Genomic DNA, 24,134 nt, shown 5'->3' with positions numbered 1-24,134 from the left:
TCAATATATTAGAGTAATACTAGCTATATTTTGGTTGGAATTGGACTTATATTTCTTTTTCCATCCCCTTACTTACAAATGTTTTGTATCCTTATATAGCTCTCCTAAGAATTCATAACTAGCTCTGTTATTTTATCCAACCTGAGAATTTTTTTTATGGGCAACTGGACTCCATTTATATTTACTATAAATAGCAATATATTTGGGCTAATTTTGCCATCTTTTTTCATATTATTTGCCATTCTTCCTTATTTTACATTTTCTTGCTTTCTACTAGATTGGGTTTTTCTCTACTGGTTTGGAAGTTAAATAATCTATTTCTGTTCTTTTAGTAGTTGCCCCTAAATGCAGACCCAATCTATCACAGCAAAAAACCCACAAGCATTATCTATACCCAATTTGTGAAAAATGCAGATATTAGATGCTGAGGATCTGCCACCATCAGGTGACAGGTACCACTGCTAGGGGCTTGTACCCCACCCTGCAGCTACACTCGTGAAATGAAACAATACTATTAGTACTGTCTTAGTCGATACTTGTTTCGATTCATTCACAAAGTCATTATTTGCATGCTATTCTTTTTTCATTGGGTTCAGTACACCTTTCCTTGAAATGCAAGGTGAAATAGATTTTAGAGCCTGAGTGGTAAATCTCCCCAATCTTTACCTGATACTGCCTTTGTTTCCTTCTTTTTAAACCCTCGTGCTTTGGTATTAGAGCATCGACTTGTGCTCAGCAGTTTTAAGTGCATGTGCCTAGGTATGGATTCGTGCTTGACTCTGATTTTGTATTTCTACAATCTGAGAACTTATATCAGTCTTCAATTGTACAAAAGTATTAGTACTTCCTTCTTCAATTTTCTCACTTAAATAACTTACTAAGTATATGCTGGCACTTACAGCTTTCATGTTTCTTACCTTCCCATTCCTATTTTTCACATCTTTAACTCTTTCTGCTTCTCTACATTAACCAATCACTCTATGTAACGTGCTATAACCGCACACACCTATGTGCACGGACCCATATTCTAACCCATAATATCATTGATATTATAAACATACAAAACATAAAACACATATTAAGCTGTGTATCTAGGGACTGTGTACAAACCAGCTATTTTTTTTACACACAAATGGAGACACTGAAAAACTGAATCCTCTAAAACTCAATTACAGGCAATTCAAACCTGGTTCAGAGTCTGAATTTTCTCTTGGCACATCATCATAAATGGCTTCTTCTGGATCTGGAATAAAAAGAGGGAAATGTTTAAAAACCGACCAAGACCAACCAAGTATAATTTACACTGTTTAGGGCCACAGTCTCCTATGATGCTAAAATTATTCTAAAAGTTAGTTTGTAAGGGCTAATTCATTACACCTTACTGAAGCATAAGCGTTACTTTTAGGACAGGATGTTTTCTTGGGATTGAAGGATGACACTCTACCTGAACCAGCTGTGAAATCTCTCCAACAGAGAGTTTTGTGGCTTCTAGGCCAACTTAGTCCATTATTTTGTGTTCATCCATACATCTCTATGTGGCTCTTTATAAATATTTTTAAGTCTATGAAGTTAACGTGTTCTGGTATGCAAAGAAACACAAAGGTGGAGTACAAAGTTTCAGAAGTAAAGAGACAGCTCAACTGGGGCTATATTAACAGGACGCTGCTAAAATAAACCCATCATTCTGTGATATTCTGAACCACTGGATAGGGGAGTAGGCATAGGCGAGGGTGAGAAGGTACACCTGTTAGGATAAAATCTCTCCAACTATATTCGTGTCCTCTGAAGCTGTAACAAGTTTTCCTAAGAAAAAGTGGGGATCTCCCACAGGCAAACTACTCAGTGCATCCTGTATGAGCGGGTGACGTACGAGAGCAGCAGTGAAACTAGAGACGCATTTAAATATTTGTAAGAGTTTGGGCCTTACGTGGAAATCAACCACACTACAAAGTCTTACATAATGAAAGCCATAGAGGTCACTGGTGACTAAGCAACAACAAGAAAATGAGGTAAATACTCTGAACTCCTCCTCTGATATCAAGTTACTGTTACGTGGGGGCGGGGGGGGGGGGGGGGGAAGCAAATTCAGGAATGCTCCTCGTTCTCTTGCTGCTGTCAAGTCCCCATACGGGACACATTTGCTTCCTTGCAAGAAAATTAACTGCATTCACGATAAGCACTTCTACTCTTGTTAGATAACGTGATGGACGCTCATATGTGGACCTTTGAAAAACACAGCTGGGAGCTGCTTGAGTCCACTGACATGCAGATTTGTTTTTGATGTCTGCAGTACATACCACAACTGTGTTTTCATTGATTTATGATTTTTCTAATTACATTTTCTTCTCTTTAGATTACTTTATTACAGGGATGCAGTATATAACAGGTGCATAAAATAGGAGTTAGTTGACTGTATATGTCACCAGTAATGCTTCCAGTCAACAGGAGGCTATTAAGTAGTTACGTCTTGGGGGGAGTCAAAAGTTATACCCAAGGGAGGCTGGGTGGCCCCATCAGTGAAGCAGCTGCCTTTGGCTCAGGTCACGATCTCGGGTCCCAGGACTGAGCCCTGCATCAGGCTCCCTGCTCAGTGGGGAGTCTGCTTCTCCCTCTGCCCCTTCCCACTGCTTGTGCACTAATAAATAAATCTTAAAAAAAGTTACACCCAAATCTTTTATCGTGGTAGGGGTCATCACCCTTAACTTCTGTGTTACTCTAATTAACTGCCACTTGTGTAATAAAACAAGGAATAGGAGAAAGTCAGACAAATTTTACTTTGGAAAGGAATTTGCTAGAAAATAAGATAACGATTCCATCCTGTAATGATCTCGATTTAACAGCCCCCCTAGCAGAATCATCTATTTATGCTAAGTTCCTTGTTTGACAATGTCATAATTAAAATCAGAATGACACATTCCAGGAGGTAATTTAATAATTAGCTAACCATTAAGATGGTTTTTTCTTGGAAGTTAATCATATAACATAATTATACAGAAATTAGCGAGCCAGTGTGGATAATAAAGGGATAATTAGAAAAGCCATCTTTACTTTTCTTTGAAAATTAAAAATCAAATCTGGTTAAAAATAGCTCAGCTTTCTAAGCCACACGTGGAACAGAAGATCTGGCGTGCCATCTGGATGGTGGGCTGGCTTAACCAGCCACCCACCCCCTTTTCAACATGGTAGCATGAAAAAGCATCTTAGTGAGAATCACGAGAAAAATAACCTGATTGAGGTCTCAGTGGGGATTTGCTGACCGTGGGCCCAGGTCAAAGCACCAGTTCCCTAAGTATATGACTGTCATGACAAAACCCAAAAACCGTCCCAGGAAGAAACAGTCAGGAGGAAATATGTGCTGGGATGGGGTAAGCAGAGATGTTCTGATAGGGTTTAAAGGAAGGGCTTCAGAGAGGGCCAGGGACAGTGGCCACAGCCCCGGTTAGTACGTTAGACAAGTGAATACGTTTCTGAAGTTTTGGGTCTGACCAGGACATGAGAATGATCAGCAGAACGTGATGAAAACCCATCATCCCCCTGGGAGGCGTCCTCCGTGAGCCCGGCGAGGACCCCGTGGCCAGTGGTACTTACTCTCCATCCACGCGGTGTTGGCCGGGTCTGCGACCCACCGGGCGAGCGCGCTGTCCTCCTTGTGCACGCGGTCCTCACTAAGAGGGAAGGAGCCACAAGACCACAACAGTGAGTCCTTCAAGAGACGGCCGGATGTCCGCAGAGGGTACATGTGTGTAAGTTCTGTTTCCCCAGATATTATTACAGCTGTTCTGTGCTGAGAATAATGTGCTCTGAGCTTTTACATTTTACAGTATGAATTGTACAGTATCTGCGCATTTTATTTACACTATGACAACCCTGCTCACACCCACAGTCTGTACGTACATATGAGGACTCAAGCTTAGGACTTCCCTCCCCCGCCCCATACCTTCCCACTTTGCTCTTTTTACTTATAAAAGAAACGTTTCGAGTGAAGCCCTCACAAAGTCAGTGACCTCTGTTCCCATCATCAAGTAAGTCATGGGTGCTGGTGACCTTGCTGTGTATCTACTGGTGCGGGGACGCCCTTCCCCTTCTCTCTACACACACACCCTGGGCCTGGGATGCAGAAGGAATAAGCCGGTGACCATGCTTCCTTCGTGTGGGTATACTCAGGCTGTGCCTTCCATCAAAACGACCCTGGGGTTTTCACTTCCCTGGACCCATCGCTGGGATGCGGAGGGAGCCCCGTACTCAGCAGGTCAGACTCTGCCCGTTCACAATCCAATACACCAGCTGCAGCTTCTCAACATAGAGCCCAAGTTCAAACTTTCATTCCTAGCTATTTAGAAGTGCTCTTGAACGCCCACCACATGCACAGGATCTGGCACCACAGAAATAAGAGGAAGTAAAGTGTCTGCTCCAGAAGACCTGAATCATCCTCTGGTTTTTCACCAGAACTTCTTGAGAGTCTGTTACTGTGTCTCACATCACCGGAGTGACAAACAGGCCTTCATGGCCTCTAGGAACAGGTTAATGGAAGAAAGGGACATTGCACCACCAGAAATTTTTTTAAAAATGCTCATGACACAACTGCTGGTACGCTCACAGTGCGATGGTCCCGGGGGCCAAGCCACGGGGTCTCACACAGAGGGACGGGGATGTTATTTTGCAGGCAATGGCAAGCCACTGGAATGCTTCATCTGGAAGAACAAGATCAGATTCCTTCAACACCTGGAGTGCCTCCTCAGGGAGAAGGACAGCCCTGATTAGGATCTCAGGGGCATGCAGTCTACGGGAGCGCTCTGCAAGGAAGTGAGCGCGGTGCCAAGCACCTCGCTGGAAGGGAGAGAGACCGGGAGGACGTGAGCACCCAGAGACCAACATGGGAAGCTCTGGAAACCATATGCATGGAAAAAAGAATCATTAGTACAGAGTTAATGCCACACTTCACAGTAAGTGACAGATGGCACGGGTCGCTGCAAGATGGTCTCTTTTATTAACATTTTTGTTTGTTTGCCATAAGCTGTAATGCACAGTTAAATATTTGCAAGATTTAGAGGCCAGGGCAGGTGGTCAAGGTCTTGAAAGCACCCAGATCACAGACACATCAGCTCCCTGAGGACATGCAACGTGCCGTGTCGTGGATGAACGTGAGGAAATAAGCAGAATCAGTCCTGCACTTAGTTCAAGGACCTCTCACATTAAAAAATATTCTTACACTTAAGTCTAAAATTACATCACAAAAAAGTTAAGCAAAAAAGAGAAAATCTGAAGCAAGTATAGATGATATTTTAACTATTCCTGAGTGTTTCCATATGTTTAAACAAGGCCACACTTTGGGAAACGGTCTCAGGCTACCTCTCATGTCATTTCACATTCTTTTTGTTCTAACAAATCATCCTTTCAGCAGATGAATTTCCCATCGTGAAGTGCAGGTTACCAGCGATAATGCACTACCCACCATCTTCCACTCTACGCGGATCGTGATTGCAATGAAGGGTCTTGGGTGAATCTACCTGGCAACGTATGTAACGAAAACCAGGTAGAAAGGCCTCACGAGCGTGTACCTTTCTCCAGAGATCCCAGGCATTCCGGGAGGAGCGTACTTTTGTACTTTCAGAGGACCGACCACTGCCCGAAAGGAAAAGTCAAGTGAGTGCGAGCACAAGGACTCCGACGCTCGTTCACGGGTGCTCACGGCAGCACTATTCACAACAGGCCAGAGGTAGGAAACCACCCAAGCGTCCATCAAGAGGTCAACAGGTAAACAAAATGTGCTGCGTGCTCACAAAGGAATATTGTTCAGGCTCGGAAAGGAAGGCAGCCCCGATACATCGTACAACACACAGGAATCTCGCAAACATGACGCAAAGTGAACTACCGTGATTCCGACTGTATGAGTTACCTAGAGTAGGCAAGGCCGTAGACACGGAACGCAGGACAGAGGTTCTCAAGGGCTGGGGTAGGGAAAGATAGATTACATGGAACGGGGAGGGTTTCTGTCTGAGATGATGAAAAATTCTGAAAGGAGATGGCAGTGATGGTTGCACAACACAGTAAATGCACGAGATGCCACTACATCTTACACTTAAAGTGGTTAAAATGGCAGCATTTATGTTGTATAGATTCTAACACAATTTTTAAATGGATGGTGCATGTGCCGAAACCCGCAGGACAGTACGCTCTAAACAGGCAAGGTATGTGCATGATGCATCAGCACGACTGCCTGGTAACAAAACACAGGCACACCCAGCGTGCTCCCCGCACACTGCCATCCTGAGCCTTGGAAAAACCTGGTCTTTAGAGAATTCTTAGACCAGCAGCAGAAGGGGACACAGGAAGTAACAGCGAGGGCACAAAGCGCTCAGTTTTAAAGCAGGTGTGCCCACACAGCTCTGGAAGAATGAAAGAGGGAGTTTATAAAATGAGACATTTGCACAGGGTTCTGAGGTGGAAGGAGTTTGCCCGGGGGATGGAATTCCCTGGGCTCTCAAACAGACGACACAGCATTTTTGAAGGCAAGTGGCACGAAAGAAAGAACTCCAGTCAGCTCAGTTTGGAGGATTCTGGAGGAAAGGTGGGTGGAACACAATGAAAAGTTTGCCTGGACCCCAACAGGTTTCTGAGATCCTGTATGAGGCTGGAGCACAGGGAGCCTCATCTACACAGAAACGGAGAAGGGCCGCGTGCTCCTGGTCTACCTGCCGTCTGTCCGCAGAGCAAGAACACCTTGCGGCCTCCCTGTGTTCTGCAGAACCCCCGTCAGGAGCCCTGGGTGAGAGCGCAGAGGGCCCAAGCACCGGGGGCCGCCAGGGCAGCACCTCGGATCACTGCACTGCACTCCACTTCTCAGGAGACGGTCCTGAACTCAGAGCACGTGTGCAAGATTAATAAAGATACCTGTTGGCTGGATCCTCAGAACTTAAAGAATTAAACTGGCTGTCTTGTGCTACTTCCTGTGTTTCTGTGAGGAAAGAAAAAAATTCACAGTTTTAGGCTTAGTAGAAAACGTTTAGGAGATGCATTTTTAGCTTTAAGATGATTTCAGTTTTTTAATGATAAGCTTATCTTAACATAAACATCGGTAAACTGATAGTGTCTTCGAGTTTTAAATAAAATGTTTTTGACATGGGATTACAGTAAAAAGCAATATCCAAAGGTCCTCTGAAATAGCCAGAATTAAAATGGTAGCCAAAGAAATCAAGCTAGAGTAGCAAACCTGTTTTCTCTCATTTCTCAAGTTTGTCATGGGAATTTACAATTGTGATTTATTTGAAAATGTGTCTTAACAGCAGCCTCCAAAGACTCTCAAAGGAGAAAGAGTCACGTTCATGGTATTTGACGAGACTTTCATTTGCTCATGCACGTGTGCACACAAACACGCTCACACATATGCACACACGCATGCACACCCTCACACACAGAGTCCGTCGCACATGTCCCAGCTGACTGCTATTCCACCTCTGGGGTTTGCTTTACCAAGAGGGTGTTGAGCTCAGGACAAAAGGCCACGTGCTCAACCAAGGACCGGCTGGTAACTGCTACGCTGGCAAACTGTCCACAAAACCCTTCCAGAAGGAACGGACTGTGTGCTACACAACCAGCCTGACACGCTCACGCTGCTCAACAGTTGGTCCAGCTCAGCCGCGCCCAATGTCGTACCCTCAAACACGGCCCCGACCCCGCTAAACACCAACCACAGCCCCACGCAGTGGAGGGCACTCGTCAGCCGGGGACCAGAGCCGCAGTCGCTCACCGTGTGCTCAAGGCCACTGAACCGCAGGCCTTCCAGACTGCTCCTCCCGCCACACCACACGGCCCCAAAGGGCGACCCACACGACCTCTTACAAGGCAAAGCCATTCAGCAAAGTCAGTGAACAAAGACGCTGACTGACGGCAAACACACTTCACACCGTGATGAGCCCCCTGCGTCTGCGTCAAGGGCAGCACGTCCCGTCCCTGAACGCACGCCTCACAGGCCCGGTCTCCACCGCCCACCCGAAACGACTTCTTTCTCTCCCCGTTTCAAGAAAAGAGGTGCCCCCGTGAGACCTTTGCTAAGGAGAGGTCAGGGGATGATGAGCATCTTCTCGTCTCTTACTGTTCTGGAAAGATCTGGAAGCTTGAGCCAGAAACAGAGCACCAGGAGCTTCTGGCCCGTGGAGGAGCACGAATGAACAGAAGGGGAACCTCAGAACTGGCTTTGGGCGGTGGGAGGGCGCGTGGGTCCCGGCTGTCCCTATTTCTGAGAGTCGTGTTCCAGGCGGGGCGGCCTCTGAGCCGGGAGCCCGTGCTGGGCCCGCACCCTGACCGTGGGCCCCGCAGACCAGGAGGCCACCCCGCGACTCCGGGAGAACCAGACTCTGCAAACGGTTAAGCAGCCGGCACTCCCTGCGGGTCCAGGCCCCGGGCCCGGCCTCACACCAAAATCCAGGCTTTCCTCGTGACCCCAGGAAACAGGGAGGTGCACCTGTTTGCCTTTAAACACTCAAGAGACAAACATCCACACGCGTTCCCAGATTTGGGGACTTACGTTTATCATAGTGTTTTATTAATGGCTCTAGGGTGACAAAAATCAGCCAATGGTGTGCAAGTATGCTACAGAACCTAAAAGTAAATGTTCAATTATTAAAGATCACCAAATTATCTGAAAATAAGCAAATTAATATAAGAATGTGTTTCTGAATCTTTTAACTGTATAATCTACTCCCTTATTTTTAGATAATTCTTACTCTTTAGGCGACACAGTATGAACTGCATTGTTGATTGTGGTGAATTTCCAAGATTATTGCCAATTCCAAGAAAACAAATGGGGAAACCCCAACCCTGAAAACCGGATATGGTTTCCAAACATAAATTCAAGATTTTCTTTAAAGGTTTTTTTCCTCACTTGTTAACTGGGAAGGAAATAACTTGTTTACTGAAATCTCCTCTAAATCACAAATCTGCATCTGAAAGAGCATCGTCCTCAGGGGCCTCCGTCCCTCAGAACCTCTGCGCCTGGGGCCGGGAGGCAGACCCCGGCGTGTCCTGGGTCCAGAACGCGAGCGACTTCCGGGGGAGAACTCAGCTGGACAGCCTTTACAGGGCCCACCCCGAAGAGAGCACTGCTCTCGGGGCCCCCGGCTGCTGGTCTGCAGTGGTGGGCGCAGGTGCCCGCGGGCCTCGGCCGGGGACGGTGACCGGGCGCCCGCGTCGCTGTCCTCTGGCCCTGACAGCAGCAAGGACCACAGAGCTGCTGGCCCTTACCACCCGGGGGTGCACAGCAGGGAGGACCCCTACCTTCCTCGTCCAGGGACGGGGCGCGGATGACCACGGGGTTGCTGTAGGCCGGCAGGAGCAGCGGCAGGTTGCAGGGCACGGCGTAGCCGCAGGGCACAGGCACCGAGTACCCGCTGGGCACGGGCGGGCTCGCGCTCTCGGCCTCGGCCTCGGCGTCTGCGGGCGGGGGCTGCTCCTCCTGGAAGGGCGTGATGTCGATGACCGAGTAGGGGTTGACTCTGGGGGGCGGTGGCGTGGGTTCCAGCAGGGCGTCCGGGGCTGTCCCCATCCCGACGTCACCCCCTAGAGGCAAACACGCAGGGCATGGGTGGGGAACCCACGGACCTGCCCCCCTCCAGCTGCAGGCAAGAGGGAACCGGGTGCCCCCAGGGCCCGCGCGACGCCGGGCACCCGAGACACGCGCAGCTCCCAGGCCGCCTCCCCCCGAGGCGAGCAACAGAAGCTGCCAGAAGCGGGGGGTCGGCAGCTATGGGGAGGGGTGGTCGTTGGGGATGAAGAAATGGAGGGTTGGTCCCGACCGGTCCTCAGGGTCGGGGAAGCAGACGACTCCCTCCAAGGTCCAACCCGGATTTAAGTCACCCACGCCACCAGGCGCCGATGGCCACTCCCTCCAGGATACGGAGGGAAGGTCAAGTCAAGGAAACTCCGCCAAACTCCAAGTCGCCACCTGGGTTCCCGGCACGGAGGTTGCCAGCGTCCTGCTCGTGGACGCCGACTCCTCCCACCCAGCAGAGCAAGGTGGCTGTGGCTGTCGGGCGCCTGGGGACCCACCTGCGCCAGGGGCGGCGTCTGTGCCCGGCCGGCTGTCCCCGGGGGCGTCCGTGGCAGCTCGATCCGCTTCCGGGATCTCATCTCCGCTGTCAAAGTCGAACTGTTCGCCCTCGTCGTCCTCGTTGTTGTTGGGGTCGCATTTCACCTCCGCGTCTAGAGGTTAAGAAAACGTAAGTTACGCCACGGGACCAACACCCAGAGGCGCTCACGGTCAGGGCCTCGGACGTCCGGGTGGCCAGAGTCACAGGGCGGAGAGGAGAGGAAAGATCTGGAAACCAGAGAAGTTCAACCTCAGCACGAATGGATGTGGCTCAAGCCCCATGGGTCCCCAGTCACCACTGGGCTCTGCCCACGCCGTCACCTGCAGGGACATCACCACCAGGGTACAGGACCTCGCGGCCCCTGCGCACACCTGGCCCACCCTCCAGGCCCGCCCCGCCACATGTCGCTGGGCGAGGATGTGTGGCGGGGCGGGGCAGAGGGGGCCTGGACTCACGGATACCCCCGGGGAGGCCCTGGGGTGACACCTGCAGGGCCGTCTGGGACTTGTCCACAGGGACGAGGCCTGACGCCACATGCTGGGGGGCAGAGAACAGATGCCATCGGTCATCCCGTGACAGGTCACAGCACCCAGGTCACAAGGCCCAGGCTACAGAGTGGAGCAGGGGACAGGGTAGGACGTGCAGCGACAGCCCAGAGGGAGGAGCCTCCTCTGCTCACTGCGCCCAACACTGGGGCTCAAGTCAGGACATGGAACTCTCCCCACGTTTGTCCAGTGGCACCAGGTCAGCCGGTGTCCAGGGCTCAGAAAAATGACAAAAACCCAGCCACCTTCCAGGGAGCAGCTCTGGTCGGCGAACGGAATGTGCCCCACACTCCAGGGGACCCTCCGTCAGGACACAGGGGCCCCAGGCCCCAGGGTGGTTCACTATAAAAAAATGAGCAGTGAGGAAGGGAGAACATGATCTCCTGAGAGGCATGAACGGAAGGTTCCCACGAGCCAAAATCACTCACTTTGCAAGCAAACAGCGTGCCCCCTCCCCGGAGGGCAGCTCTTCCCGGGCTCAGGGCATCAGCTCTGGGGAGGCCTGGCACTGCCGTCTAGGGAGGCCGGGGAGGGATGTGCTGACACAGGCCATGTAGCCCCGGGCTGTCTCCCTTCCCGGGGCCCCACCCAATGCACCCACCAAGCGAGAGGCCCGCCCTGGGGTGACGGAGCCAGCAGGGACCCCGCCCTCCCCACCCACTCTGCTGAGGCTGCGGGGGCTGGCGTCCAGGTGAGTTCCTGGGATGGCCCGCAGTTACCCCTGGGTGGGGGCGGGCGCGAGGGGAGGCCAGGCGGGCACCTCTGCCCCTCCAGCCCTGCTCAGAGCCCTCCACGCCTCTCAATCCAGGGTCAAGGGTTAGGTCAGCAACAGCCAAGGAGCACAAACCAGCTTCTGGGGCAGAGGGCAGCCGAAGGACACGGGCACCTGGCAGCTCTTGAGCCGGGGTGGTGGCGGGCGGCTGGGGGGGGTGTCGGGACGGTCAGAGTTAGGGGTTTAGAGGTGGGGTCGCTTCTAGGGGGGGGAAGTGGACAGACACGTGTCAGCCTGAGTTAGTCTGGAAACCGTCTGTCCAGCTGGGGCCTCGCTGTCCACACGAACCTCTGAAGGTCCAAAACACAAATGGGTTCCAAACACCAAGGTGTTTATTTTTTCCCTGATTCTTTGGAATTAGAATACGTAACGGGTCCTCCAAAGGAAGCACGTTCTTAGCGGTGATGAGTGACAGGTCAGGCTGGAGCCTCCTGCCGGGGCAGCCGGGACACCCCTGCCCCCGGCACACCCGTGTGCACGGCACCCACGGGACCCCAGCAGCACTCTGGGCAGCTCTGCCCCAGTTCACGTCTGCTCACAGTAGGACACTGCCAAATACCGAAACGGGATCAAGAAAAGGCTTCAGAAAGATCTATTTCTAAAACCATTAGTTCTGATAAGAGCGTGCACTGGGGACCTTCTGGAGGGTGAGCTGCCGATATTTATCAAGGCCTTATCATTTTGTAAGTCCTCGGTCTCAGAGTCTGTATTATAAATTATCTATCTTACAGAAATAATCTGAGATTAGAATAAATGTTTTAGAATATAGGTTTTCCAAATTATAATAGTTTTATACAATGAGATACTAAAAAAACCATTATTTTGTTGAAGCTTATTCAATAATTTGGAAAGAGGTTCCTGACATAGTAATAGTGTTTTTAATTGGTCTTTTCACACTCATTAAATAAAAAACTAACACATACTGGCGAGGATGGGAGGGACTGGAACCCTGGCACGCTGCTGCTGGAACATCCCACGGAGCAGCCAGCGTGGAAGCTGTGGAGGCTCCCAGATGTCAGACAGCTCCCGGCCATCCAAGGCACTCCAGCAGACACCTGCACACCCGTGCACGTGTGCAACCGTAGAAGTATGCAAGTGTACATATGCAACCCCACAAGTCTGCAACCGCACGTGTGCAACCCTACAAGTGTACAGCCGCACATGTGTGCAACCCTAAAAGCGTGCAAGTGGACACGTGTGAAGTCCCATTAGTGTGCAACTGCACATGTGCAACCCTACAAGCATGTGAGTGGACATGTGTGCAACCCTACAAGCAGCATTATTCACAACACAGCCCACGAGTCCACGGAGAGACGACGGACACATCAGATGTGTTCTGTACAGACGACGGGACGTATCCAGTCTGGAAAAGGACAAACCCTGGCACCTGCTACGCCAGGCCCGACCCTGAGGACACTGCACCCGGTGCAACGAGCCAGGCACCAAGGGGCAGGCCCGGTGTGGCCCCATCACGTGGAGTGAGTGTTCAGGGAGGACGGAGCCTCACAGGGGGATATGGAAAGTTCTGGAGACGGGTGGTGTGGTGGGCGCACAGCAAGGTTGTGAACGAACGTCACGCTGCCGAACCGGACACTGAGAGACGGTCGGAGCAGTAACGTCGCACAGAGACGGACGTGCCGCGTGGCACTCGGGGCTGCCCCGAGGGACGGCCCGTCCTCCGTCTGCAGACGCTCCTGTCGGCTTCACGGCCATTCTGCTGTAGGCACATGTTTGTGGGGCGTACGACTCCCAAGGTTCGTGTTGGATAAAGACGCACGTGCAACTCCCGTTTCCCGCAAGTGAGCAGAATTCACGGGACAAGCCCGTAGATACGGGCCGGGCTTGGGGCGCACAGAACCCCAGCCCCAGGCACCAGGCGGCCGCTCACCGCCGAGCGCCAGGAAACCGGTGGAGGCAGCAGCTTCCTCACGGGAGCCACGCGCTCACGTGGGCGAGGGCAGCAAGGTCTCCGGCAGGAAACCCAACCCGGGCACACGGCTGTCCAGATGCAACTGTCGCCGGCGCTTCAGGTTCCTGATGGCCCGAGTCGGACAACGGGAAACCCCCTCCAATGAGACACACGACGCAGAACGATGGGGGGAGGCTCCCGTCCGGACTCAGGCACAGAGGAGACCGCGCCGGCATGCGTCTCCTTGGCACGGCGGGCACCCGGGACCCCGGCCTCTCCCGGAGGTGACGCGTTATCGCTGCGGAATGCTGACATTAGGGAAGATGCCCCTGGAAGTGACGGCACAGACGCCGCTTTTAAAAAAGGCCTGATGACGCCCGGCCCCGCGGGACCCACGCACGGGGGCCCCACAGGAGGAGGTGCTCACGCTCTGGACCCCTGACCAACCCGCGCCGACAGGTACGTGCACTTTGTGGGCTTGCACGGACGTACGATGACACGTGTCCACCGTGACAGGGTCGCAGAGAAGCTTCACGGCCCTGGGGACCCTCTGAGCCCCGCCTGCTTGCGCCCCTCCCCCAGCACCCCAGGAGTGCAGGGGCCTCCCCACCTGCCGGCCAAATGGCTTCACGGGATGCTGGGTGACGTCCCCAAAGCCAATGCCCAGGGGTCACTGCCGGCTGGTCCCCAGTGACCGGGCTGTCGTCCACTGCCCCGTTTACCCCGTTCAGCGCGACCTTCCTTGGCATCAACAACACTGCGCGATCCTGGCTTCCTCCTACCTCACTGGCTGCTGCTCCTAGTCCCTCTCGGGGACAGAACTGTGTGCCCCCCAAATCCTAGCTGAAGGCCGAAGCCCCAGAACCTCAGAATGCAGCCACGTTAGGCGGTCCCCAGGGCAGCTCCTAATGCAGCGTGACCGGTGTCCTTGTGAGGAGAGGATGTCAGGACACGCACGCAGAGGGGCGACCCCAGGAGGGCTTGTCTGTGCAGGGACAGCCGGCGTCTACACGGCAAGGAGGGAGGCCTTGAGGAGCCCACACTGCCCACACCCGGACCCCCGCTCCCTGCCCTCCAGCTGCGACACATGCAGGCCTGGCCCCGTCCCTGGCACTGGGCTGGCTGCCCGAGCCGACTCCTCTTCCCCTGCCGGATCCCCTGCCTCGGCCCCCACACAAGAGGCCTGCCCGGGGCCTGGGCCTTCATCGGCACAAAACCCACCGTCTACACCAGACCCCCTGCCAGAGCTTTGGACTCGCATCCGAGGAGCCCTGCGTGGATTCCCACGAGGCCCCTCCGACTCGGCCCTGCCTCCATCCCTCCCCATCCCTGCACACTCGGTCTGCCCAGGTCCTCACGGCAGGAACCCAACGATCACCCGGGCCCCAACCTGCTGCAGAGCCACCAACCAACCCGCAGTGAAGTCCTTCTGCTTCAAGCACCCGGGACCTCCCCTCCCCGACTCCTGCAGCGTCCACGGACGGACACCACACCAGGTACCCCTGCTCTCAGTCTTTGCAGGTGCCTCCAGACCTCGGGCCGCACCTCCGACTCCCCTGGGGAGCCCCGAGCCTGCCCTGGGTGACCCTGGGACCCCGAGCGCCCTGCTCATGGTCTGTCTCCCACGAGGGAGGACACAACGTCCCTTGTGCATCGGCGCGTCCCCTGGCACCACACAGGCTCCCCCCGGCGCTCCAGGCAGAGGAGCCAGGCTGGCCCTGTGGTCTACACCCCCGACAACCCAGGGGTGCAGGCAGAGCTGCGGGCCACGTCTGCCACGGCTGCGTCACACCGTGTGGCCGACACGCTTCCAAGGAAAGAGAATCCACACCACGGATCTCGGGAAAAAGATCTGAGTTTCCCCTGAACTGCAACAAACCCTAGGTCAGTACAGGCTACGGGGTCCCGGCTGGGAAAGCAGAGGGAGGGAAGGAGGGAGGGAGACACCACAGGCCCCCCCACCCCCCCTCCCCGCACACGTCGGTCTACACCACTGCCGCACGGCCTGGGCTCAGGCTGGGCCCCTCACACCTCAGGGGACGGGGGACGGGGCTCCGGAGCTCAGGAGCATGGTCGGGGGTGGGGGAGGCTGCTGAACACCCACCGCCGGGTTGGCAGACACCCCGCGGACAAACGAAGGCGTTGAGGAAAAGGAAATCAGGGAATACTCATTTTTAAGCTCAGAGATGGAGGCTGCAATTCCGTCCGTGGGGCGGTTACGACCACACGTGTCAGAGCACAAGAGTACTCCTGCTGTAATTTGTGCCATTATTAGAGAAGAACAAACGTGCTCTGCAAAGCAGCAGGCACCGAGGGGCCATCACGGCCACCGGCCTTCCCGGCCTGCTCCCGGCTCTGGACGTCGGGGTGGCGGCCGCGCAGACAGCGTGGGACTGGGGGCTCCGTGCTCCGCCCCCCGGGAGCGTCAGCCCCTCGCCGGGTCCACCGAGTGCCCGCGACGGCCACCACCTGCCGGGTCCAGGCTGCGCACGAACTGCTCCGAGGACGGGGGGTGCGCACCTGCACAAGCCCTGCGGGTCAGCCCCTCGCCCCGCGGCACCGGCCTGCCTCTGCCCCGACAGGGAACGTCCATCTGGGGTATGTGGTCCCGCAGACAAGACAAGCCAAGAGGAGAGACGGGATCCGCGTCCCCGTGGGGCCGGGAAGGTCGGACCTGGTCCTTCTTGCCGCCCCTGTGCCCCAGGGCATCTGGGAGCAGACGCTTCCGTCGCGGGGGTTAGAGGTGACCCACCACAGACTCATCCGAAAGCGCTGCCGCCGCTGTGCCCAACCCGACCCAAGAGCGCACTGCCTAGACCCGGTGCCCGTGTCAGCAAGAACCGCGCCGCTCTCCTCTCTACGCTGGCCTGAATCCACACCCGGTCACAGGCCACACCACACATCAGCCCACGGAAATGGGGACCCCCGTCCACACTGCAGGCACAGGCCGCACCCCCAGGGGAACCGGGAACCCACGGAGGGTCCGTCCAGCCCCTGCCCCCGAGCCAGCTCCCAGCTGCGAGGGCCCGGCCGTGGACGACGCCCCGGGGGGACAGCTGGGCCCCAACACTGCCAGGCCTGCCGGTCGGCCTGCTCACGGCTCTGAACGGGGCCGCGTGGGGCGCCAAGGGGGACAGGCGGGCGGAGGGGACGGCGTCGGCGTGCGGGGAAGGCGTGATGCTTGTGCCCGCGGCCCTGCCTGGGGCCTCTGTGCTCCGGGCCTGGTCCTGTGTCCCCTTGAGGACTGCACCGGGGGACCTGAGACGTGGCTGCCCCCGGTGGGCCAGCTGCCGAGCAGCCCGCACCGAAGCACCATCCCCCTCCCCTTCTACTGCTGTGCTGGGGCCACGTCCGGCCTCCCCTCGCAGCAGGCTCCACGGGGACAGCCACCCCCTTCCCGTCACATCCTGCTCACCACGTCTGGACGGCCTCCTGACTGGACGCTCGCTGGGCCGGCTGGCGGCCCCTGGTGCCCTGGGCTTCAGGCTGTGGCTCCCGGGCCCGAGGCCTTCCCCCAGGGTCACCAGCTCTCCTGCCCAACCCCCAGCCGCTTGCCCGGGCCCCTCCCCGTCCCCGACCAAGTGCAGAGGTGCATCCGGCGGGCGTGCAGATCCACAGGGTGTCACTGTCAAGGCCGGGTCATGCCCAGACAGGCCCCAGCCAGCTCTGGACACCCGCTGCCCACATGCCGGGACCCACGGAACAGGGGAAGAACAGGTTTGGGTTCCCTGGGCTGCAGAAAGCAGGTGTCGCCTGCAGGGTTTGAGTAGGTTGTGCGTCACCCTTGCTCCTACAAACAGAGGTGCAGAAAGGGCCCTGGGGCTGTGTGCTTCCGATTTTCTCTGACAGCTGCCAGGCGCCCACACCTGGAACACCGCTGGGCCCCGCCCCCCACAGAGGCCGTCGGCACGGCCGGACAGAGAGCAGGGGCCGGGGCAGGAGCCGGGCCATCACCACGGCGGCAGCCCCACACCCCACCGGCCTCCGCCCACGGGAAGGCCGCGGAGCCAGACCCGCCGGGCGCGCAGGCACAACAGGGACAGCAGTGCCTCCTCAATCAACACGATCAGAGTCAGGCCTGCCCTGGAAGAGCCCAAACGCCGGCTTACACGCGGACCAAGCCAGCGGCAAGGCGCCGCCGAGGCCCCCCGAGCAGCCCCCCGGCCGTGGCCATGGCCGAGCAGGGGAGCCAGCCTACACCAAGGTGCCCGCAGAAGCCAGGCCGCCCTCCGGCACACCGCCCCTACCCGGGGCTCACAGCTCGGGCCACGTCTGGGAAGGCACGCAGGAGCCTGTGACCACGGAGCCAGCTCGCCGGCTTTCGGGAATAGCCCTGTCACCGCGCGGCTCTGCGCTGGAGCTCATCTCTCCTGGCAACCAGCACAGGCGGGACACGCGTCCCCTGGCCCGAGCCCAGATTCCTTTTGGGATCAGCCCTAGATCAGCCCTACCCACAGGCTGCCCTCCTCCGTCCCCAGGTAAGGCTGCAGCCCCGAGCACCACCACCGGCGCAGGGCGGAACGGGCAGGGCAGAGCCAGGGGCCACGTCTCCCGGGCATGCGCCTGCAGAGAGGGACAGGACAGTCTCTGACCCACACGGGCTCCTTCCAGACTGTGGCTTCCCCATGCCTCGAGGTGTACGGGGCACAGGCGGTCTGTCCAGGAAGCCTGGGCTGGGGCCCTGGGAAGGCCCTGCCCTGCGAGCAGGGGGTGACCCCACCAAGCCCCCCGACGCCCCACCTCAGTCGCCCCAGCAGCAGCTTCGCTCTGGTGAGGGGACGGGGCAGACAGACGCTGGGTCCACACTTGCCGCGCACAAGCCCAGGGTGCCGGGAGGCAGACCTGAAAACTGCCTCCTGCCCCCGCAGGTGTCGGGAGCAGCCGAGGGCCCTGCGCAGCCCGTCCCGAGCAAGTCCACCGCCCGTCACCAGGCGGGCCTCCGACGGTCGGAGGGCGGGGGCAGTGCTCGCAGGGCGCCCGGGGCCGGCAGGCAGCCCAGCCAGGTCACCCCAGAGCGAGGGGGGCGCCGGGCGGGCGAAGGGCCCAGACCCCACCCCTCGTGCGCCGCCCAGACCCTCCCGGCCCTCCCCGAGGACGCCCGTTACCTGCGGGAGCGGGGCCAGGTGGCTCTGGCTGGTCCATGGTGCGGCGGTGGGAGCCTCAGTCCTCGGGACCCCTGGAAGGAAAGACACCGCGGTCACCGTGGGCAGGCCAGCGCCCTCAGCTCCACGGGGCGCTCTGCAAGGCTGAGGTCCACCCCCAAGACCTCTACATCTCCCCTGAAATCACACCCGCGAGCACAGGGAGCAGGGTCCCCGTGGGCCGACTCCTCCCGCCTGTCAGGACGGCCCCCGCCTCGTCCCTCAGCCACAGCTTCAGCCGGAGAACCTCCTGCCCGGGCCCGGACGCCTCCTGTGCTGAACTGCAGGGTCCACGCCAGGTCTCTGCACCCCTGACTTTCTTTTCTTTTCGTCTCTTTTTTGTACTTTCTGTTTCCCTATGTGCTTTCAGAGGAAAGGTCTGCGAATGGGTGTGAAATCGGCCCAGTCACAAGGACGTTGGTCTCCGGCTCCGAGGGGGAGGATCCCCGTCCACCAGGCCAGCAGCACTGCCCCCCTGCCGGGCTTCAAACGCCCAGGCTCTGAGGCAGCAAGGGCACCATGAGGGTCAGCGCGGCAGGGGTGACACCCCGGCCCCCACCCGCCCACGGTGCACAGGACGGCGGGCAGGAGCCGGTGGGGTGCCGCTCCAGGTCCCCCGGCAGCAGCCCGTCACGCCGACCCGCCCTGCCAGCTCTCTCCACCTACGGAGACGGGCGCTGCCCTGCAGCCCTGCCCCGGCCGCCCCCCTGCCGGCTCCGTCACCTCACGCCTCCGTGACACGGGTTCCCCTATAGCTTCACAGCATAGAGACCGAGGCGTGGAGGGCTTACGGGAGCCCACCCTGGAGGGTCGCAGGGCAGACAGGGGCGCCCACGCTGGGGCTGCGTCTCGGATCCCCGCCCTCCGCAGGCCGCCGGGAGCCGCCGAGCACAAGCCCCTCACCGGGAGCACGGGGACGGCAGCGGCGCCGCACCTGAAGGTGGGGGCACTGGTCCAGGCGCACGCCCCGTCCTCCGCGCTACCAGGGCCACCCCTGCCCTCACCAGACTTGACAGGACGGTACCCGGTGGGGTCAACAGCGAGCACGGCCAGACACCGCTGTTCCGTTCCCAAAGCACACAGCTGGACACGCACGGACAACGGCAGCTGTGGGAGGAAATGACGCAGCCGTGGCGTCTCCGGGCCACAGGGCACGGACCTCAGCACCCGACACTGTGCCCACCGCTCCACACGTTCAGCTAACGTCCAGCCACGTCCACCGTGTTGGAGGCAGCGAGCGTGTGGTCTGCAGGAACACACTGTGCTCCGCATGGACGGATGCAGGACGGTCCGCCTCTTCTGGGACGGAGCCCGACACCAGGGCCAGGGCGCCCGCCAGGCCCGCGGGCATCACGGGGGCCTCAGAGGCGAGTGGAGGGGACACCTCCTGCCACCGAGTCATCTCCCAAGGCAGGAGTCCAAGAGGCTCCAACATGAACGCGCCTAGGCCATGAGCTTGCAGACATGACACGGAGCCAGGCCGGCAACGGCATGGCGCACGCACACGAGCACATCGAGGATGCTGGGTTTGCTCTCGGATGCCAGTGTCACAGGGAAACGCCTGGCCGGTCCCCACGCCGGATCCGGCCCCTCCCGGTGCGCCTGTCAAGACCCTGCAGGCAGCGCAGGGAACAGGAAAGACACGACACATCCGCAGGAAGACGGGACAATGGACACCACAGTCACGAGAGGAAGTGAGGAAAGAAGGGAAACTGGTATTTTTAGCAATCGGACAGGTGAGGACCAGTGTTTGCAGCCACTTAACATTCCTGCCGCGGGCCAGGGGAACAGACACCCTACATTTTCTCAGCTGCGTGCATGACACCCCCAAGAGCAGAGCCCAGGGCCAGCGGGGTCCCCAGCTCTGGAGCAGAGCAGAGCTTTCTACTCAGTACGGTCTCAGCGCGGCTTCTGCTGGGGCGTGAGGCCCGCTGGGGGCACGGCCACGAAGCGCTGTCCCTCCCGTCGGGACCAGGCGGGGCGCTTCTGCCTGGGCTCCTCCGGGACCAGCCCGGCGCGCACCAGCCTGACTCCGGCCGCCACACAGCTCTTCCTGCCTTGACGCGATTTTCTCCTCTCTCCTCACACTGTTTACTCGCCTTCAACGCTTTTTTCTAAAGACCACGGGGTACAAATTTCATTAATGCTGATTGTCTGGGCTTAAAACACATAAGAACACAGCCCAGCAGAGCCTCCCTTTCCCACGGATGACTCCGGCCCAACACGGAAGGAGCCACGTAGGGTTTTGCGACTCCACTGGCCGACCCCGCGGGGCAGGTGCGTGTGCCAGGCCGGTTCTGAGCCAGCCAGGGCCCGCTTCGTCACGTGGCCGAGCGGGGAACCCAGCCCCGGCGCCACCATCTTTGCTCTGGATCCCTGAGGAGCGGCCAGCAGATGACCACGTGCCCGGTGAACATTTTTCTCCCCAAATCGGCATCTGCGGGAAGCTGTGCTCCTGAGAAGGGACCTGTCCGGGCAGCCGACACGCACACACGACTCCGCTCCTGCATTTCAGAGGCCGGCGTGACTCGCCCCAACAGCCCGCTGGGCACCACAGATGTGTTCTGCACCCCTGGCCCCTTCAGGCCTCTCGAAAACCCCGCTTTCCCGCAGCCAAGAACGCACTGCTCTGCACCATCTTCGGGTGGTGCCTGACTCCGTCCCCGGGTACCCTCTGCGTCAGCGCACAGGGTTCTGGGAGCCGTGCGGCTGCAGCCCACTCTGCCCAAGAACGACCCGGGGACAAAGGACGAGACTCGCTTACACAACACTGTCCTCCGACCAAGGCTGCATGACATAATTCCAGTCTGTGCTGTGTCACTGCTGTCACTTTCCAATTTAGGCATCCTAATGAAAGATTGCGTTATGCACCCAGATTGTGGTTTTAAACAAAAAGATGACGCACACGGTCAGAGCAGCAGCCGAGAGGCTGAGGACTGCAGGACGCTTTCGTGGGACACGTCTGGAGGCTGTGAGGCTCCGGTTGGTATAAGACGGTTCCCAAGGCCAGGGCAGCCACTGAACACCCCAGATCACGTTTTGTGCTTTTCACACCACCACAGAGAGAGACCTGACCTTTACTCCCATGGCATTTTTTTCTTGCCTCTTGCACCACGCATGGAGATGTGCAAGGTGAACATCCAGGGCAGGCGTGCAGCCGGCTGCTGAGGCGTAGGAGGACTGGTGCTTCTCACAGCCCGTTCTCTGGGACCACAGCTGCACTCTGAGTCCTGGCTTCTGAGGGAGGGAGGACACTCGCCACCAAGGTCCCTTCCACTGACAAGGGCCGGGGGCCTGGATGCTGGGGACACCCTGTTCTCCCAACCTCTGCCTGCAGTCCGTGTCTCTGTGTCCTCAGCTGGCAACCCTCCTGCAGGGCTGCTGGGCCGGAGAGGACCCCAGGTCCCTGAGGCCAGGCCACCACCCCGAGGGGACATGCTCACGCACATCAGGCTCAGTTCTGCAGAGCACACAACATGTCATGCACCGGATGGCTCCCTAACATCCACCCTCCAGACTCCCCACAATCTGGGTGGCAGGTGGCTGGGCCTGTGCGCGGCCCAGATCCACCCAAGCCCACCACCATGGATCGCACCAGAACCAGAGCACCTGCAAAGACATGTCAGAGGCACACGGCACCCTGTGGCCTAGACCAAGGGGCTGGCTTGGAGCATTAGCGCAGACACTTGCTAGAGCAAGGAGCCTCAGGGCCCCAGTCCTCATGCCTAAGGGGAGATGATGCCAAGGACAGAGCCTGGGGTCAAGGGGGCAGGGAGCTGGATGCTGAGCAGTCAGTGTGAGCCAGGAGCTCCCGAGGACCCACAGCAGGTGCACGAGTCTGGGCCTACCTAAAAGCAAGAGCCTCTAGATCAACACCACATCAGCAAGGCTCACCATCCACAGAGACCACAAAAGGGAAAGCACACCAGGCCTCAGGGCTCACACCTTGCTGGGACGGCACTGTCTAAGTTTAATCCAGTTCCACGGCGGACCCCCTGCACTGAACATTTTCAGAGACTTAGGCAGTGCTCACAAAAGCAAGGAAGGAAGGAAAGAGAACCTTCCTGGATGCATGCAGGGGACTTAGCCATCTGGGACGTCTCCCCTGTGGTCACCGTATTTTACTGCCGGTGCCGTGGCGAGGCATCATGTCACTAGGGCTACACGGGGGCGTCTGGTGTCCGCGTCTGACTATAAGCAACGTGCTCATGTCAGACCAACGCCGATGCCCAGATCTCATCCCCTCCTTCACCCAGGCCCGAGAAGAAAAAAAAAAATTAAAAGAGAAGCATATTCACTCTGTGTCAAGGGCCATTAGGAAACCTCCGGCCACCAGCTGTCAACCAGCTCTTTCCCAAACAGCCAGGGTCCAGGGAATCCATGTGAGAACCCCCCACCCCTGCCCCCACCGCCCCTCAACCCAGAGGGTGTGCTCGTCCAGCCAGAGGCTGGGACAGGGCATCCCATGGGCTATCCCCAGCTCGTGGTCCTGCCATCGCCACGCTGGCTGCAGATCTGCATAAACCCACTCTCCCACGTGCCCTGCTTCCTCCCAGCCACAGGGAAAGGACACATCTCTTCCCAGCAAGCAAGTGGCTGTGGAGCATGACGATATCCAGCCTCCAGGAAACAAAATACCACGCCGAACAGAGTCCTGGGGCGTCAGGCAATGACCTGGTGAGGCCCCTAGGCTGCCAGGGTAGAGCAGAGGCCATCCAGCAGGGACAGGCCTACCTCAAAGCCTCAGAAATGGAGCCCAGCTCACAGGACAGGGAAGCCACGGGTACCGCTGGGCCCAGGCGCTTCCCACACCTGCGCTCTCAGGCCCTGCCCATCCTCCAGGCCCTCCCGCCCCGCTGCCTGGCCCCTGTAGCTCAGCACACATGTCCCCCTGCAGGGCCTCCGCACCCCTGCCTCCTCCCCCTGCTCCTGGGGGCGTCACACCCCTGCCTTCTCCCCCCGACCCCCCAGGGCCTCCGCACCCCTGCCTCCTCCCCCCCACCCCCAGGACCTCTGCACCCCTGCCTCCTCCCCCCACCCCCAGGGGCCTCAGCACCCCTGCCTCCTCTCCCCGCCTCCAGGGGCCTCCGCACCCCTGCCTCCCTCCTCCCCCTCCACATCTGCTGAGATGAATTCTTCTGTATGTCCACCTTCTTGTTTATTGCTCTAGTCTCTACATTCCTCCTAACCCAGTCAGGACAAGAGCACCATCACTTTTTTCTAGAGAGAGAAAGAAAGGCAAGTGAAGGAGCCCTCCCCCACTGAGCCCACCCCAGGGAAATACGGCTCAGGACAGACACCACCACGGAGCCTGTCCACAGGGGCTCACTATAAAAGCTGCCAGCCGCTACACGCTGGCTTCTAAAGAAGGAAAGCCCGTAACCTCTAGCTAATGCCCGAGTCATACCCTGCACACTTGTGGAGCTGGAAAAACATACACCTAGTTATTATTTAGGGCCTACTACCGGAACAAAACCCAGAATGTAGTTCACTTTCAACAAAACTATGAGGACGGAGGAGAGAGGAAGGAAGAAGCAGGGAAGGGGTGGGGGGGAGGAAGGAGGGAAGGGGAGGAAGTGGCAGTGGTCAGCAGCTGGGTGCAGCAGGAGCTCCTGGCTGGTCAGTGTGGGCAGCCAGAGACGCAGGTGGGGAGGTCGCAGGACTGTGAACACTAAGGACCTG

The 24,134-nt window shown here is 57.6% G+C and overlaps 1 protein-coding gene across 5 annotated transcripts in view; it reads right to left on the bottom strand.

The window, feature by feature from the left end:
- ARHGEF10 (Rho guanine nucleotide exchange factor 10) overlaps nt 1–24,134 on the bottom strand; it is a 99,966-nt gene that overhangs the window by 54,506 nt on the left and 21,326 nt on the right. For all 5 annotated transcript variants that reach the window (XM_072775770.1, XM_072775768.1, XM_072775771.1 and 2 more), the window contains exons 2-7: nt 18,417–18,487; nt 10,045–10,197; nt 9,274–9,555; nt 6,892–6,955; nt 3,589–3,665; nt 1,187–1,243 (exon numbers count right to left, since the gene is read on the bottom strand). In XM_072775770.1, coding sequence (XP_072631871.1) covers nt 1,187–1,243; nt 3,589–3,665; nt 6,892–6,955; nt 9,274–9,555; nt 10,045–10,197; nt 18,417–18,453 — 670 coding nt within the window. In that variant the 5' untranslated portion in view covers nt 18,454–18,487. The remainder of the gene's footprint in view (nt 1–1,186; nt 1,244–3,588; nt 3,666–6,891; nt 6,956–9,273; nt 9,556–10,044; nt 10,198–18,416; nt 18,488–24,134) is intronic.

This window comes from Canis lupus, chromosome 15 (genome assembly GCF_048164855.1).
Source record: "Canis lupus baileyi chromosome 15, mCanLup2.hap1, whole genome shotgun sequence".
Classification (NCBI taxonomy): Eukaryota; Metazoa; Chordata; class Mammalia; order Carnivora; family Canidae; genus Canis; species Canis lupus.
Note: the sequence above shows the minus strand (reverse complement) of the source record. Positions and strands in the feature narration are given on the sequence as shown.